We start from the raw sequence: 12,441 nt of genomic DNA on the forward strand, positions 1-12,441 counted from the left end.
GATCTAAAAGACAATGGCAGAGAATATATTTGTGACATAGGCTACAAAAAAGAATTAACCAAAAAGGAAAAAATAAAAATTATTAAAAATTTTAAAAATCACATTCATCAGAATATATATAATATTTATGCACGTTTATTTACTGTTAAGTGTATATGTGGTATTTTGTAATAAACAGGTTAGGGTCAGCAATGTACTGGCATAAACTTTTAAAAATCAAAATAACAACAAGACTTTGGAAAAAAGACAAAAAGACAAAAAGAAATAGATAAAAAAAGAAGCAAAATAAAATATCTCGAGCACCCTTCAGGTGATTAATCCAACTCAAGTACCTTTAAGTAACACTAAGGTTATCAGATGCTGAAAAATGTCATGCTTTACAGATACTACACAATAGCAACAACGTTATATTTCCTAAGTGATTTACACGTCCATTAAATACAGTTATTCCTCATAGAAAGCTACCAAACCACATGAAATGTAGCCAAAACCAGATCTCATTCATTTCGCTTCGCTTGTGACCGACGCCCCCATGCCTGGGATTGTAAACCGGGATAGTTCAAGGAGGGCAAAGAGAGCAGAAATGATGAAAGAGAAGTTCGGAGAGCCTGCGTGTGCAACAGAAACGACAGACTGGCGGGACCAGCTTCAGTGAGGCAGTTCAATTTTATTTGGGATGGACAAGGGTTATATAGAATTTGGGGGTGGGGTAGGCTAGAAATATCTAGGGTAGGTATAAATTATTGGCTGGGGGCTTGGGGTACTGGAATGCCTCGTCTGCATAGAGGTGTCTTATCAGGAGAAAGGAAGTTGGACCTGTAATTTCCCTAAGGGCTACATGACATTCCCCAAGGAGAGGGTGTGGTGCTCTGGGCCACCTGGGAAGAGAAGAGGAAGCCCCGCCGGCAAAGGGAGTCCACCTAAGTCTTGTGACCCCTTTGGCAAATCTTTATCTCCAAAAAAAAAAAAAAAAAAAAGAGAACTTTATGATTCATAACAGTAGCAAAATCACAGTTATGCAGTGATAACATACATAATTTTACAACCTGAGGAACTGTATCACAGGGTTTCAGTGTTAGGAAGGTTGAGAAGCAGTAAAAACTGTTTGAATCGGCTTCCGTGAAGCATCACAGTAGTTTATGGAAAGCTTATTTTAGAAGTGTTCAACATTTATTGTATATTTAGTATAGTAGCTAAACAATTAAATCTATTTATCAGTTGTCATCTCTGTCTCTCTACCTGATGTATGTCAGTCAGGAACCCAGACTTCGTGGTGAAAGAGTCACTATCCAAATCCACCTGGTTGCCTTGAAAAAATTTCCTTATGAATACAGGAGACAAAACACATGAGTATTAGAATATGTTTTTCCACAAAGCCATACTTATTTATGATACCACAAATATCTTGGCCTTATCGCTGTATAACCTATTTTTCTGTATTTATTATAATGCAATTTCTTTAATTAATTCTCTTGAAAGAAAAATGAATTATTTTGAATTAATGTCATTTGTTTCTTCATGTGTTCATGAAGAATTACGAGCACATGCACTGTGTAAAATTTGTACCAGGTACAAGGAACACAAAATTATGTCAGATCCTTTCTTTTATGGGAAATAAATATAGTGAGTAGTCAGAATAGAAGTGACATATACAAATTAAACTACATTTCAGACAGCGTCACATATTCCAAAGAATGCAAACTAGGGTAAAGACAGGAAGACTCTGAGGACAAGAATGCTACAACTGACAAGTGGTTTAGGATGACCTCTTTGGGGCTGATCTGTGAAAGACTTCAGTGCTGGAAGAAGCTAGCCACTTACAGATCTCAGAGTCCTCAGGAGGGAGGGGTAAGACACAGAGGCTGGAGATAAACTTAGGTATTGTAAAGGTGGAAGGATGACTGGAGTGAGAAATGGTGACTACGCCACTTATGGTCATAAGGGCTGGGCAGAATTTCACATGGGATTCTGAAGGGAACTGGGGAGAAATCTTTATGGCAGAGGAACGTCAGGAGTTAATCCATGCTTGTAAAAAGGACTGGATGTCTGTCAAGAAAGAAAAAAAAATGGAGGAATAAAAATGGAGGTGAGAGCTATAGTCCAGACTAATCAGAAACCGATGATGGTGGTGGATGGATATGCCTGGATGTATTCAGGTATGGTGATGACACCCTTAAGCTCGTATGTTCTAGTGCTTGGTTATTAGGGAGTGGTGTTACTTGACAAAGGTTAGGAGATGGCTTGTCGGAAGAAGTGACTCATTGGATGTGAGCTTTGGGGTTACAGATGCTCAAGCCAGGCCCAGTGTCTCTCTCTTCCTGCTACCTACAGATCCAGAGGTAGAACTCTCAAGCTCCTTCATCAGCAACATGTCTGCCGGCATGCCACCATGCTTCCTGCCGTGATGACCAGGAACTCAACTTTTGGACTGTAAGCCAAACCCAATGAAATGTTTTCCTGTATAAGAGTTGTTGTGGTCATAGCGTCTCTTCACCAGCAATAAAAACCCTAGCTAAGACAGAGTGTAAAAATACTTTTTATGTGTTTACAGATGACACTGGTTTTGGCATTCTATCCTGGAGGAGGCACTCCTAAACTCCACAGAATTAGTATCAACTCTAAACCCCAAAGCAAGTAAAGATATAACAAAAAAGAGAGAAGGAAAGAAAGAAAAACAAACAAACAAACAAACAAACAAATAAATAAACAAATCTACAGGCCAGCAGACTCAAAAATACTCAATAAAATACTTGTGAAAAAATATAGACATACACTAAAAAGATTACCCACTGTGACCAAGTTGGCTTTTTTTTTCCCCTGAAATGCATGAAGATTCAACATATGAAAGTCAATACGTTTACTTTTTGAAAGCCAATACATTTATACGTGGGATTTCACAGAAAAGTTTCACATGATCATCTAACAGATGCAGAAAACGCCTTTGGCAAAATTCAACACCCTTCACAATAAAAGTATTAGAGAATGCAGGGCTAGAGGGAACATACCTCAACATAATAAAAGCTCTATACAAGAAACCCACAGCCAACATCCTAAATGGAGAAAGGCTTGAAGCAATCTCACTGAAGTCAGGAATGGGGCAGGAATGTCCATGGTCCCCATTTCTTTCCAGTACTTTATTCAAAGTACTAGATGGAGCAATAAGGAAAGAGAAGAAAACTAAAGGGATACAAAAGTGGGAAATAAAGTCAAATTATCCTGATTTGCAGATGATACGATACTATACATTAGGGATCCCAAAAATCCTATCAGAAAACTTCTAGAAATTATAACTTTTAGCAATGTGGCAAGATACAGAATCAACTTGCACATATCAGCAGTTTTTCTATGCAACAACTACAAAGATACAGAGAGGAGATCAGACACTCTTTCATTTACAATAGCCTCAAGGAAAATAAAATATCTAGAAATAAACCTAGCCACAGAATGAAAACCTAGCCACCTCTACAATGAAAATGCTAAACTTCTGAAGAAAGAGATAAAGGCAATGGAAATGCATTCCATGTTCATGGATTAGTAGAATTAATGTTGTGAAGATGATCATTCTACCAAAAGCTATTTACAGATTCAAAGTCCCCACCCCATTCTTTGAAGAAATGGGGGGAAAAACTCTCCTAAAGTTAATACAAAACCACCAAGAAACCAGGATAGACAAAACAACCCTGAGAAATTCCAGATCTTAAGACACATTATAAAGCCACAGTAATAAAAACACTATGGTACTGGCACAGAAACAGACATGTAGATCAATGGGAGGAAACGGAAGCCCCAAATTCGAGAATATGCCGTTTCAAACACTTAATATTTGACAAAGACATCACAAACATGAAATGGAGACAAAAGAGCATCTCCAACCAGCAGTGCTGGGGAAACTGCTCATTCACACATAGAGGAATGAAACTAGAGCCATAGCTACCACTTTGCACAAAAACTACCAAAGGATCAAAGACCTAAACACAAAACCCCAAATACTGAAATACTGCTAGAAGAAAACCATATTTGACATGGCGCAGGGAAGAACTTACCGAACAGGACTCCAGTTTTCCAAGAATTGAGGCCAACAGTTGACAAGAGGGACTTCATAAAATAAAACAAACAAAAAACCATCTGCACAGCTAAAGAAATAATGAGCTGGATAAAGAAGAGGCCCATAGAAGAGGTAACTTGTTTGTTTGTTTATCTATTTGTTTACCTATTTACCAGCTATACATCAGGCAGAGGATCAACATCTGGAGTGCACAAAGAACTCAAATACAGTCAACCCTAAATGACCCATTTAAAAAAAATGTCCCCAACAGAGGCCTCTCAAAAGAAGAAAAAGAAAATAGCTAAAAAAAATCTCTCCAAAATGTTAACTGAGGCTAGTAATTAGGGAAATGCAAATTAAAACAACTGAGATTCCATCTTACCCTAGTCAAAATGGCAAAGACCAAATGAACAATCAACCAACAACAAACGCTGGGAAGGAATGCAGGGAAAAGGGAACCCTCAGTTCATTGTTGGTGGGATTGCAGCCTGGTGCAGACAATACAGAAACCGGTGTAAAGAATTCTCAAAAATCTGAAAGTAAATTCACCATAGGGCCCAGCCGCAATATTCTTTGGCAAATTCCCAAAGGACTCAACAGCCCACTTCGCAGGTGCTTGCTCGGCCATGTTCGTTGCTGCTCTAATTACCAAAGCTCAGATATGGAATTCACCTCGGGGTCCTTCAGCCAAGGAATGAGTAATGTAAATGTGGTCCATATATGTATGGAATGCTATTAATTTGTACAGAGAAACAAAGCCATGAACTCTCCAGGCAAATGGATGGAACTAGAAAACATCATATTAACTGAAGAGAAAAGATCCAGACTCAGAGAGACATCTGGGGGCTCAGATGTGAGTACATAGCCTGTAGTAACTATAGAATCCAGAAATTAAAAAATGGACCATTGCCAGGGTAGGGGAGTTTGGGAGCAATAGAAAGACAAAAGGCAGCGTCCAAGTGATATGATCAGGGAAACGGGAAAGAGGGGTTCTTCAGGGACCCAGGAGGAGGGTAAATATAGAAGATGGTAGATGAAATACCAGTGAGCATGTTTAAAAAAAGCCACAAAGAATCATACCATTAGCTCTTTAACCTAAAACACAAAACAGAACATAAAATACACGTGAGCTGAACAAAACTGACATCAGTGAACATGCCAAAGCAGACAGGGAAAAGCCTACAATGGCTCAGCTCCACACACAAAAAGTATAGGCAGCTGAGGAAAGCTGGGAGTGGGAGAGGCGTTCTTCTCCAGGAAAGAGCACACCAATTGGCTGTCCAGTGTCAAACCTCCATCACTGAAAACATACATACAAGTAGCATTATATAGACTGAATGGAGCTTAATATAGGTTTACATATCCACATATGAATGCAATTACAATTAGTGATAAAAGAGGCCATGGATTTTCAGGAGAGCTGGCAGGGGTAGGCAAGAGGATGTGAAGGGAAGAAAGGCAAGAATAAATGCAATTACATTATAATCTCAAAAGTAAAAAAAAGAGAAATAATTCACATCTTCTCCATTTTCAGTAGTTTTCCTTAGAAATATTGATGAACTGAAACTATTATGTCAGCATTTTCCTTAAGCTTTAATTATAGTATTTACTGAACATTCCTGTTTTAAAAATCTTATACCCAATATAGAGATCTGTGCAGATATATGGACCTGTGACGGGAGATTAACACTGCATTCTGCTGTTCTTATTTTAGAAGATACAACTTTAATTAAAAGCATTCAAATACGTGTACAGATATTCTACAGCAAAGTTACTTGTCTTTTAGGGATCTTCTTGGGGTGCAGTTTGTCTCCCCAGATGTCAGTGAATCACTGGGGTGGGCACAGAAAGCCACGTTCAAAGATCCCATTTCTATGGCCAGACCTGACTGGTCCAGGAAGCAAAGTTGTGCTAACTACACTCTGAGGTGAACTCAGAGGGTCTGCTGGTCAGTTGTGGCTGATGGGCTAGGTCGGTCACAGCTCATTTCAGAAGGTTTGGCACAGCCATGCTCTTACATGTGCTCACCAAGGAGGGAGAGCTGGGCACAGGCAAAGACAGGAGGATGACACACATTCTTCAAAGGAAGCAGACCATGATCCTTTTGGATGAAGGAGAGACTTCCTTCAGGTTCTGGGTGTAGTTCTTCCTATAGGAATGGTTTTTGTCTGAGGCTTCCCTGTGCTTTCTGAGTGAATTATGTAACACCCTTTGACAATGTACAAGTCAAGGCTGAGTGTTTTATGGACTCATGGCATTCCCCAGCAAAGCTGTTCCCCATAGGATGATGAGGATGAGGAGGATGAGGATGATGAGGACAACTTTGGTTTAGAATGTTCCTCACTCTAATCACCTTCCAAGGAGCTCCTTCACTTGTCAAGCGTCTGTATCACCTGAAATTCTCCCACCCACTCCTTCCCCCTCCCCCCCTGCAAACCACAAATCATCTGAAAGTCTGGCTAACTTCAAAGTGAAGGGGTGACTCTACAGAGTGACCTCACAGATTAGGATAGATTAAATACGGTTTCCATCTACGGCTGAAGATGTGCCTCTCATGACGAAAGCAGCATAGCAGTTGTTACACTTGGAAGCCTGACTCGTCTCCCAAAAGCTCATGAGTTAAGGACTTCGTCTCCAGGGTAGTAACAGTAGGAGACTCCAGGGGCTTTAAGAGACGGATCCCAGAGCAGCTTTAAGGGCATTGGACAAGTTCCTGATTGGGACAGTGGAACAACAATCTCTTGCTTTCTTTTTTTTTTTTGTTCCTGTATTGCAAATGGATTCTCTATGCCATACATTAATCTCACAATGTGCTGTCTCTGCATGTATGCTGGGCAGTAGAGCCGCATGGCCGGGGTCTGTAGCATCTACAACTACGAACCAAAGGAAGTCTGTATCTTCGCAGATTGCTTATACCAGCTAATTTGTTAAGGTGATTAAAAAAAAAAAAAAAAAACAAAGCTGAGTGATCAGCATCTAGACGTGCACCTGTAAAAATAAAGTGCCACACTTACAGTTTTTCCTCCAAAGTTCCACAAACTTTCTTAATTTCTTCCACCTTGGCCGTCCAAGATTCTATTGACTCCTGGAGCCGTGTCATCTCTATACCGTGATCACTAAGAATCTATTGAAAATTCCACAGTGAGATGACAGCCAGTCATCAGCAAATGATTCACAACAGTAATTCAGGCTCTCTAAGAGTTTTATATATATCACTCATTCGAATTTTATGATGGGGCCACCCTTTAGTCAAAAAAGATGATTTTTATGACTTTGTTGTTGCTGATAAGCTCAACTTCACACACAACAATTCTGAGACAAAATGAAAACCCAAAATTTGATAGAGTAGATGACTAATGACAATAGTGAGAAAAACATGTGTTTGTATGTGTGTGTATCATATCTGTATGTGTGCATGTGTCCCCTGATGAACTCATTTTTGTTCATTGAGGTGAAATTGAATGAGCCATTCTTTAGGTGAGGACAGATGTTAACTTAATAACTCTCTAGGAAGTCACCCAAGAGGGTAAAAGCTATTCAAAGTAGTTTCTCTAGAGCATCATGTGATGAACTGGAGGAACGCGACTCTAGAATTAACCGAAATTCTAAAAATCAGCAGAATGCTGAAAGGACTGCTCAATCATCAGGATTAGGCCTGATGTTCATTGCCCAAGTTCCTATTTTCCAGTTTGGGTTTCATAAATCATATATGCAAGCAAAACTTCTGAGCCTGCTAATCGTTGTCCGTAGCTCTCAGCCAGCCTTGAATAGGTATTCTACTTGAAGAATCACATTCAATTCTTTTCCTGCCAACATTTTTTTTTTCTTTCAGTCTTTTCCATCAGTCTGACCTGGCCATAGGGGTGTCTAAACTGAACGTTAAATGTGCGTGTTAGTCTGTGCTTCCCTCAATCTGGACTTTGGGAATCTCCACAAAAGTCCATACCAATATTATACCCATGGCATCGTTTAATAGGCTGGTAGAGCCAAGCTGTAAGTTCAGGTTGACGGGACAGTGAAGTTTGGATATAGCAGGAGGTACGACAGGATCTGGGGTCAGATTATTATGGCTGCCTAACTTGACCTTAGAAACTTTGGAATGTGAAAACTTACATTTCACTTCCCTAAACTCCACTGGTGGGGTGCTTCCTGGTGCCTTATGAGGCTCAAACAGGAGGTATGAGCTTGCGCATGCAGAAGACACAAGGCTTTGCTTAACAATTTTCCTTAAGCCACGGGTGACTTCTGCAGCTCTACCATGTTGAAATCTAAAAACAGATGATGGTCTCTTTACGCACCTATATGTGAGAGAAGTATTTCACCTTACAGATGCTGTGATAATCAGATGCACTAATGGGCATATTAAAATTAAGGTTAGCACGTGTACTTCATGTAACATGCTGGAACTACTGCTGCATTCCGGCAGGGAAAAAAAAGGTGGTTTTCCTATGATGGCTGCTGTGTTGTGTGGTTTTGCACATGATTTCCGTATACACAGAAGAAAGGCACTACAGACCCATTCTTTCAGCTAGTTGTGATAAAAGATTAATAGGCATTGATATATACATATACATATATATATATGTATATGCTGTTTTCATTTTCAAAGTATTTGGTCCATCAATTATAATCTGTACATGCTATAATATTTTAAAGAAAGTGTCAAGAAATGTTAACTTGTCATCAGTACTCTCCCAGAATAACAGGAAGATGAATTAAATAAGCTAGCTTTTTTTTTTTTTAAACTGGTATGCTCAGATTGGGCTAAAGAAAGATGTTGTTTATTTTTTCTTACCATTGTGCTGGAAGTAACTGTTCTCTTCATTCTTATCATTTTATTTTGTAATCGGTTCAAACGTTTCTTCTTAGTATAAGTATCTTTTCTCCTTGTGTCACAGAATTCCTTTAACTCTTTCAGCTATTGTGATAACAACAAGCCATTTAAAAAGCCCATAAGCACAACAGAGTTGAGAAAGATCTTTCAACTTGTCAACCTAATTAATATTCAATTTGAACGGGCCATTTCCCATCTAAGTAAACTAATAATTTAAAAGAAAATGAAACAAAGCCAGTGTGTGCTTAGTTCCGCGTTTGCAAGACAAAACCATGAATCCTATGGGACAAACTGAAGTTAAGAGATTTTGAAATGGTATATTGACAGGAGCAATATGGCAATGACCACGGCTAAGAACAGATGAAAGTATCTTAGTACGTACTGATTTATTGCAACAACATTGCAACAATGGGTACCATATGGACCATGCACTAAGGACATGAGGCGAGTGAAGGAAGTAATTAGTTGTCTAGAATCCCTAATTCATACTACCCAGCTAAAGGAGACGTATGCAAAGTTACTGAAGACAGGGCAGCTTATACTCTTGGACACTTTTTCTTGTTTTTATCAAAATCAAACATTTGGTCACATGTCAGACTCTAGTGAAATGAGTGACTCTTATTAAATCAAAAAAATTTTTCAGCAAACTGAATGATCAAGAACAAAGTAGCAATGAACAGAAAGGCGTAAGGAAGCATATTGAATTACAACTCCGTGAACGCTATGTCTGTCTGTCTGTCTTTCCATTTAAACCACCCACCATAGCTATTTTGAATGAATGTGATGATAGTCAACATCTCTGCATCAGGGTGCAGATACATATGAGGGAAATTTGGTGATAGGTACATTTTGTTGAAAATTAGAAAAAAACAACAAACCACCCATAAAAAGCAAAGTACTATGTTAACCTCCTTTCTTCCCTTCCCTTTTAATGTTGCCTCATTTAAGCTCAAGTTTGATTTCCTGCGTCTGAAGGTGGAAACTGTGGCTCAGGGACTAAATGTAAGAAGTCCCTGAGTTTATGCTGATTCCCACCTTGGAAAAGATACAACAAAGACCCTGAAGCTGTTTCTGTCTTGAGCGTGGTTCCTTTCTGTAGAGTAAGAACAGAGACAGCCCTGTCTTTCCCAGAGCAACCAAGAAACCTTGATAAATGCAACATCATGATGCAATTGCATGGAGACTTCGGTTAACACAGCCCAGCAGGTATGCAGGCTCCTCAGAGGCAGCAGGGGCAGTGGTTACCTCTGCTGCTGACCTCTGGAAATGGCTGGCCTCTGGAAATGGCTGGCCTCAATACAGTTTGCTTTTTGTGCACCGGGGCCTGGCAGCCTGTCAGAAGGCTACTCCAGTCTCAGGGTACTGTGGCTGGAATTGCAAGCATGTGGGTGTTCTGTCTGATGCCTAGGTTCTGTCTATGCAGAAGCAGAACCAGGTAAAAGATGGTAGCAAACTTCTTATCTCTACCCCAGCATGAGGCCACTACCCATGAATCCTGTCCCGTAAGCTCAATCCACAACCGAATGAATTCTCCAACAGGCTCCAAAAACCAGCCAACCAAAACAAACCAACAAACCACGAGCTTCTCACAGCAGTGGGACTTAGAAGTTCCTAGTGGACAGTCATACTGACCAGCTAGCCTTGAGGATGAAGACATTTATCACAGCCTGCCTCAGATTCAAGATAATTCTGAATTAAAATAATAATAATAATAATAATAATAATAATAATAATAATAATCAAATCCTACCACTTACCTGGGCTGTCAAAAGTTCTTTCATTTCATTGTACTCTGTTTGATGTTTTACCACTAGCTCATTTGTCTCTTGCAGACTTCGCTTTTGGTGTTCTGTCTCCTCTTTCTCTATGTTTATTTTGGTGTAGGTGTTGTTTATGTCGATAGTGGCTGTGGCTTTTTCTTCCATGGTTTGGTTCAGCGACAGGACATACTCTGCATGTTTCTCGGCCAGCTCTGCTTGCTTTACACTAGGAGAAAAGAATGACTCTTGGTATGAAAGGACTGCATTCAGTAGAGAAAGGAATTTAGAGACCCTAGACTGACATGAGCCCTCACAAAGAAGGGCATTATAAGGAATGCTCTTTTTCCTACCGTCTTTGTGGGTTAAATTTAAACATGATAAGGATATAAGGAAACAGAATAAGTGTTCACTCTGCAACATTTTTAGCCCCTGCTAAAATGTCAGTCATCTTACTGCATCTCACCCCACCTAGCTCCTTGTGCCGGTATATTAAAGGATGTTTTAGCTTAAAGTATGAGTCAAAAGTTGTTTTGAAAAAGTGAGTAGAATTTGACCAAATGACTGTTTTGAGGCAGGTCATTAAACCAAAGAAAGATAATTATTCTATTACATTTTCAGTCACCTTGATACCATAGGGCAGGCCCAAGAGAAACAGCCTTTCTTGGGACAGAACCTAGGGAAGAGGAGACTACAGCCATCTTTGCTGCTCAGATGATGGTTGGGACCTGATTCTCATCTTCTCACCCAGGTTGGACCACAAACTGAGTCATGGATTTCACACATGCACTGTGGCCCTCACCTCCCTGAGGACAAACGGAATGCTGGGAGAAACATCCAGCACAGTGGTAATGAAGAAAGACTAAAAGAAGGAATGACTGGTGTGATTTCTGTTTCACTCTTTAAAGGCTCTTGCAACACAAAGACCTTTCCTAATGTTTAGTCCTTGGGGTTAGAGACAAGGCAGGAGAGGGGTACTTGAAGCCTTGGGAAAACAGACACTGGCTGTTGGGAGGTTTATTTGGCAGGGGCCAAATATCACAAAGGAGATATAATAAAAAGCAGCCTGAGTGGGAGGCTTGGTGAGGGAGTGAGTTAATGCATGCTTTGTGGGTCGAGCATGGGAAATCTGGAAAGGGAATCAGTCCAAGGAGGAAATCAAGTCAAGCTAAAAACCTTTACTATTCATACTGGTGGTAGTGGTGGTGGTGGTGGTTGTCATGGTTGTGGCCATGGTCATGGTGGTTGTGGTGGTAGTTTGAGTAGAGAGCACTCACACACAAGGTGCAGGCCTAAGGAAAGCACACTCAAAGGCTTCCATAGTTTCTAGTTGCCCAGCGATGAGGAGAAGATGGGAGAGTCTCACTACCAGTCATCAGGGCCTGTGAGAACATGGATAATGCATCTTCCTCTGGAAAGTAGGCAGGATAGGTAGGTTATGGTTCTACCTCATCAACCCAGCACCCTCTATTTGTATCGTCTTTCCCGGAAGATTTATCTATAGCAGAGATTCTCTTGCTGTGTTGGAACTCCAGGATGAGTGTCACCTAGAATCTATCGGAAATGTTGATATTTATCCACGCACTACTGCCTACCAAATTCCAGCAGTATGTGCTTTAACAAGCCCTCTTCAAATTCTGGGGCTCACTGAGGCCCCAATTTCACAGGAGCTGAGTAGGGTGATGTTACTCGATGTATCCATCAGCATGTTCTATTTCTGGTTGTTGGTTTAGAAATAGTCTAGTTTATAGCTATCTCTGGAAACAGTGGCCGGCACAATCTATGCGTAAGACTGCACTGTGAAT

General features: G+C 40.2%; 1 protein-coding gene across 1 annotated transcript in view; it reads right to left on the reverse strand.

Annotated features, from left to right (window-relative positions):
- Positions 1–12,441, reverse strand: part of Ccdc175 (coiled-coil domain containing 175) — a 60,866-nt gene that overhangs the window by 28,546 nt on the left and 19,879 nt on the right. Inside the window, exons 5-8 of the mRNA XM_021645508.1 lie at positions 10,637–10,865; positions 8,841–8,963; positions 7,060–7,169; positions 1,240–1,321 (exon numbers count right to left, since the gene is read on the reverse strand). Of these exons, the coding sequence (XP_021501183.1) occupies positions 1,240–1,321; positions 7,060–7,169; positions 8,841–8,963; positions 10,637–10,865 (544 nt within the window). The remainder of the gene's footprint in view (positions 1–1,239; positions 1,322–7,059; positions 7,170–8,840; positions 8,964–10,636; positions 10,866–12,441) is intronic.

Source organism: Meriones unguiculatus, chromosome 7 (assembly GCF_030254825.1).
Source record: "Meriones unguiculatus strain TT.TT164.6M chromosome 7, Bangor_MerUng_6.1, whole genome shotgun sequence".
NCBI lineage: Eukaryota > Metazoa > Chordata > Mammalia > Rodentia > Muridae > Meriones > Meriones unguiculatus.